The sequence below is a fragment of the Triticum aestivum genome, chromosome 2D (genome assembly GCF_018294505.1).
Source record: "Triticum aestivum cultivar Chinese Spring chromosome 2D, IWGSC CS RefSeq v2.1, whole genome shotgun sequence".
NCBI classification, from domain to species: domain Eukaryota; kingdom Viridiplantae; phylum Streptophyta; class Magnoliopsida; order Poales; family Poaceae; genus Triticum; species Triticum aestivum.
The window spans coordinates 252,233,645-252,239,918 of record NC_057799.1 but is presented as its reverse complement, the minus strand read 5'-3'; the positions used below and the strand labels follow the sequence as shown (position 1 = coordinate 252,239,918).

At 45.1% G+C, this 6,274-nt stretch overlaps 1 protein-coding gene across 1 annotated transcript; it reads right to left on the bottom strand.

Annotated features, from left to right (window-relative positions):
• Positions 1–261: 261 nt before the first annotated feature.
• LOC123052698 (glycine-rich RNA-binding protein RZ1C) lies at positions 262–3,687 on the bottom strand. The gene is made up of 3 exons (XM_044476014.1): positions 3,443–3,687; positions 3,166–3,310; positions 262–1,315 (listed from the first exon to the last, which is right to left on the bottom strand). Exons 2-3 carry the CDS (start codon positions 3,274–3,276, stop codon positions 545–547), a joined length of 882 nt encoding a protein of 293 aa, XP_044331949.1. The 5' UTR covers positions 3,277–3,310; positions 3,443–3,687; the 3' UTR covers positions 262–544.
• Between the last annotated feature and the right edge of the window lie 2,587 nt (positions 3,688–6,274).

Below are 6,274 nucleotides of genomic sequence, written 5' to 3'. Positions count from 1 at the left end.
GTGTGAATTCCTCAAACTGTATCTGTCTAAGCTTGCTGTTCTGAACAAACTGGGAGAAAACAAACCTGAAACATTGCTTTGAACAGATGGTACATAATCTTGAAAATGCACATCCAACTTGTGCGGTGCCAGTATTACCAGCAGATTTCAACACAAATCTGACATCAGATAAGCAGGTCCAATATTTGTCAAGAGATTGGCAGAATGTGGCACTGCAGTCTCAAAGATTGACAATGCCGACAACACCAGATGAGTCAAAACTAAAACAGTAGTACAACTCAAACTTAAGACTGCAGAGTAGTTACACAATACCATAACAATAAGCAACAGGTGTCGCCCATTGCCTAGAGTGTACAGTTTGACCATAATAATAATAATAATAATTAAGTACTGCCATATGGACTGAAGTAACTAAACAAACTGCTTGAAAGAATGATACTTGAGAGTTGAAGCATCAACATAGTGGACACAAATAAAGTAGGTGGTAGCAACTGGGAATTGAATCTTGTATTAAATCTCCGGTCTGCTCCAAGGTGACCTTCCATCAGTAGCGGTCATCATATGAGCGAGCACCCCGAGTGGGACGATCATAGGGAGCAGGCCTATCTCGGTAACTTGCGCCAAGGCGAGCAGGTCCACCACTCCCATATCTGTCACCATTCGCCACACGTGGACCACCCCTGCCATAACCACCAGTGCCTCTAGGTTCATCACGGTAATAACTTCCACCTGTCCGCCCTCCATCTCTCTCATAGCTTCTTTCCCTGGCAAAGCCAGCTGATGCATAACGATCACCACCACCATATCTGTCGCCAGAAAAACGATCAGCAGCTGGAGGATAGCGATCGCGCCCACCACCATAACGATCATCAGCATAGTGGCCACCATCATAACGATCATCAACATAGCGATTACCAAAACGGTCTGATCCTCCAAGGCGGTCACCACGCCCACCAGCGCCATTGCCATACCTGGATGGGGGAGAGTACCTTCCAGGCCTGCCTCCATCAGAATAAGGACATTCACGAGCCCAGTGTCCAGGGCGTCCACACTTAAAGCAATCATCACTTGCAGCGGGTACTATGTCAGCTGCACCACGATATCCACCTCTAGCACCAGATGAGTAACTACTACCCCCATATCCATAGCCACCATCATCACTGTTCATCCTAGGTTGAGCTTTGTTCACAGAAATGGTCCGACCATCTAGTTCTCCATTGTGCATTTCCCGGATCGCAACATCCACAGCCCGAGGTTCCAAGAATGTAACAAACCCAAACCCACGGGAGCGGCCTGTGTCTCTTTCTGTTACAACCTATACATACAATGAAAGTGAACTCATGGGAAGATAGTAACTGCATATAATAGTGAACAGCCAAAAAAATCCAACAGTAGCAACAGCATGCACATGCAAATCGGGCCATAGGGAAATGACGACAGCTGGTAAGTATGTCACGCATGGTAACCAGTGAAACTATCTCACAAGACTGGAGGAACACAGTCAATCTTTATGCCACTGCTCAATTATTGTAAGTAAATGTCACTATCTCCTTTATCTGCCCCAACAATGCTATCCAGAAGGCATACTATGGGAAACAGGTCAGAACTGGAAGCATGTGACACTGTGACCACAACAATGCCATCAAGGAGTCATAGAAGATATCAGTTGCGCTGACAAAACAAACTGAACACTTCCATGTGCCGCTCATGTGCGACACGAATGAGTAAACTCCACATCCAACAAATTGGACGAGGCCAGTTACTTTGGTTGCTGCTACAGGCACAAAACAATGACTTTACACCTGAAGTTCTAACACGAAGCTAATCGGACCTTAGTTAGTCTGCCACATTCATTCCTTCAGGAAAACATAGTTGCAATACCTAAAGGCATCCTTATCAATCACTGCTCTTTGTTCATGTAAGGGTAAGTGTGTCCATTTGAAGGGAAAGGGGCATTTGAAGACTGAGAACAATGGCCTTCCAAGTGACTGTAGGAATAAAATAGCACACAACACTCACTCTGAAGCATCACCTGTAATAAATCGCTAACCAAGGACAACAAACAAAGCTGCATCTGCCTTTCATATCAGAACTGATCCAGAGCATTGCCATTATGCGGCAAAACTTGCATTAATTTCATATCCAACACTGCGGTCATGTTTAGCTCTGTAGAATTGATTAGCCATGGCAATGGAAATTTGTTTGATGTAACCTCACACTGACATCACTCAGCTTAAACACTACCGATGCCATGGCAAAGGAGGAGCACTGCTTCTGCCCAAAAAACATCTACCAAATTCGCTAACAGTATCGTTACTTCATATTGAATTTTATAGGACCCATCACCGCAAAAAAGTATAACGATGAGCTCGAATTGACTAATATGTTTCATTTCCTTCAACTTCAATAACTTCCTAAAATATAAAACTGGAGGTGACTGCAGGCTCTGTGAATCAGTAACTGCTATTAGATTGAAATTAGAAAACAAGATAAACTCAATGGCGTTTTGCTAAGAGCACAAACAAACAATTAACACACCTAGGCGTCATAACTTGCTAATAAACACAGCTATGCTTGGAAATTCGTTGAGAAACAGGTTAATAATATAATCATCATCATACTTGCAAATGAGATGGTTCAACCTAACACTGAATGAACCATAAAGAAAATAAGGACTGTCCAACCTGAAATTGTTTATCAGATCACGCTCTTCCAGACACCCCTAAGCAACAATAATAACGTAACATAACTGAATCATGCACCGAGTAACCATCAGGTCGAAAAACAAGCCATCAAAGTTCTATCAACACAGCTAAGCAAACATACTAAATACTAAGTCCCCCCCCCCCCTTTTTTTTTACTCCATAACTCACATCAAAATGTTTTAATCATTTCGTCTTATTGATGGGCAGTGTTTTGATTGCAACAATATGGCTCTTTAAGCAAGATTATGTTTACAACTAATCAGCGGATTTACAGCACAGATGAGTTAAGATGAAGAAACTCTGTACAGAAGTAGGAAAAACCAGCTTAAGGATGAAACTGAAAAAATCGTCACCCTATATACAAAACTAAACGACTAAGCGCCGCCAAAATGATCTCAAAACAAATCCTCCGACGAGCACGCACAATACATGCAAACGAATGGAGGAATATGGCTAATACCTGCGTCTCGATGACCTTGCCGAACTCGCCGAAAGCTCGCTCCAGCGTGCGCTCCGTGGTGTCCCAGGACAGTCCGCCCACGAAGATCCGTCCCACCTCCTTCTCCGTCATCTCCAATCCAATCGAGCCGAAAATTCCCCGACGCCTACACAAGCCACCAAATCACACCGAAAAAGTCAATCGAGATCCTCAACAATCTGTGCCGCGGTGAAGCGCGAATCGCACGCTCCCTGAGCGCCATGGGATAGTAGGAGACGAGATGGTTGGATGCTTTTACCTTGCGCGGAAACCTAAGGATGGCTCTCTCGGGCTGCGGCGCTAGGGTTTTCAGAAAGAGGGAGAGGGATGAGATGACACGAGGAAAGAGAAAATATCAGGATCTTCTGCATGTATTCCGAATCGGGCTGCACGGAAAGCACGTGTCATGGCTTTATTTTAGCTTCCTTCTAAGAAATGTTATCTGAGAACATCCGATCTTGACGTTTCCCAGCAAACACCTATTGGCCTTTGCGATCTTAACGTTTCCCAAGAAACACCTCTTGACCTTTGGAGCACATGCAAACAGTGAAACTTTCCACTCATCCACATTAACCGTTTGCTCGGACCGAATTCTTAGAGAAGTGACATCACCTTTACTCATTCGGGGCCCTCACTTTGCATCCATTCCTAATAGAGGCGAAGGTGTCTCGATATTTCGATAAGATAACTATCATTTTTGTGGGAGTCAATTTTGAGGATCCGATTACGAGGTGCGGAGATGTCGCACCTTAGCAACCGCTAACCAACATCCGATGGGCTATTGACCACGCCGGAGCACGCAACCTGACCACGAGAGTCTATTTCCTACGAGCAAACGAAGAACAAGCAAGAAACTGAGATTATAATCTGGATATTGCGAATTTAAAAGGAAAAGTTTATTGATGAAAGTGGGGTTATGTGACATCTTGGTCTGGTCGTTGAATACGAAGTTGCGGCTATAGCGAACTTTTAATCTAAGAAAACTCAAAGTCTAAACGACGCCCTAAGGGCTGGGGAATTTCGGGATCCCTTGGAGGAGGGTCCGAAACCACCCCTAACTCTTGTTTTCCCACACATACGGCCTCTAAAAACAGACTATACTCAAGTATTTTGAAATTATATGGGCCTGACCCAAAAATAAGGTGGCGCGGCACCTATTATAAGCTATGGACGAAATTTATGAAAGGACATCTTGTATATTTCGTCCATGTCCTTGTATGTCATCAAGGAGGCTTCAAAGTATTGAAATCTGCACTAGAAATGTCGTTCTGATTCCCTTCACGCGTGCCTTCATCTCCATGCTTGTTTCTGCTCCAGTGTTCACCCCTCTTGTCCAAGCTAGGTCGTTCATTAGTAATCAACACAAATGTATCCAATATAGGCAACATCATATTCTCATGAACACTAGAATTGTTACCAAGAAACGGAAGTATATGGTAATTCAATTGTCGTACGCGAGCTCTAGTGATTGGTGCAATATGTATAGCAGCAGGGGATGTGGGTGTAACAATAGTATTGATGTCCTCATCAATTCCCCTCATTATCCCCCCACCCCTCTCTCCCTCTCTCAGTTGCACGCATGGAGGCACACAACACACACAAGCGCGCGAACACGGATGAACTGCGAATCACGTGTGTGGCATGGTACGGACGACTGTGCCACTCGGCAACAACCCACGTGTGCAGCCACTCTCGTCATTGGTTGAACATAAGTTCGAGCAATGGATCGATCGAACACACACTCCAACGGGAATAATGATATTTGTTAAGATATATAGCTACATGCAGTATCCTATGTGATATAGGCAAAGGTGTCCTCACGTGGCTAGAGACCCCCAAAGAGGAAGGGATGATGCATCACATCTACGGTAAGTATTTCCCTCAGTTATGAAACCAATGTATCAATCCAGTAGGAGGACCAAGCAACACTATGTAAACGGTATCTGCACACAAAGAACAAATACTTGCAACCCGACGCGTAAAGTGGTTGTCAATCCCTCCTCGGTAAAAAGATAGATAAATTTGTATGAGTTTGGGTAAATAGATCAGAATAAAACGCGAAATAACATAAAGAAAGAAAAAGAGCAGCAAGGTATTTTTGGGTTTTTGGAATAATAGATCTAAAAACAAATGCGACAAAAAATAGATCGGGAAGCAAATAGGATAAAAGATAGACCCGGGGGCCATAGGTTTCACTAGTGGCTTCTCTCTAGAAATAGCACACATGATGGGTAAACAAATTACTGTTGGGCAATTGATAGAAGAACAAATAATTATGACGATGTCCAAGGCAATGATCAATATATATGCATCACGTCCAAAATTAGTAGACCGAAACAATTCTGCATTGTAACACCCCGGATGTAATTCTCATATTTGTAACTCCAACTCTTGCCATTTTCGGCTATGTGTTATGATATTCCCTTCGTGGTCGGGTTTTGTCTTTTGTTTTGCATTTTGTTCATGTCATGCATCTCATATCATGTCGTCATGTGCATCTCATTTGCATCCGTGTTCGTCTCATGCATCCGAGCTTTTTTCCCGTTGTCCGTTTTGCAATCCGGGACTCCCACATGCACCGGCGCACCCCTCTTGTTTCTTTTCGTGAGCGGGTGTTAAACGTTCTCGGAATGGATCGAGGTTTGCCAAGTGGCCTTGGTATACCATCGGTAGACCACCTGTCAAGTTTCGTTCCATTTGGAGGTCGTTTGATGCTCCAACGGTTAACCGGGTAACCGTTTAAGCCTTTTGAGTGTGTAGCCCAACACCCCTCCAAAACAGCCCAATAACCCATCTAAGCCCCCTCCATGCTCTCGGTCGTTCGATCCGATCGTGTGGGCGAAAACCGCACTTCATTTGGAGTCTCCTAGCTCCCTCTAGCTATAAATATGTCCTCCTCGTCCAAGTCCGGGTCCAAACCCTAGTCTTCCCCTTCCTCCGCGCGCCGGACACGTCCACCCGGCGCCGGACGAATCGCCGCCGCCGCCCAGAGCCTATCGCCGCGCGACACGTGGCACCGCACCACCGCGTCGCTGCCGGCCCGCACGGGCTCGAGGCCGGCCCCCGCGGCCCGCGTCTCCGCCGCCCGCGC

Excerpts from the sequence above, each read along its gene's own strand:
- LOC123052698 (XM_044476014.1), bottom strand. The coding sequence starts at position 3,276 with ATGACGGAGAAGGAGGTGGGACGGATCTTCGTGGGCGGACTGTCCTGG. Across the intron at positions 1,316-3,165 it reads GCAAGGTCATCGAGACGCAG|GTTGTAACAGAAAGAGACAC; the intron begins GTATTAGCCATA and ends TTGTATGTATAG.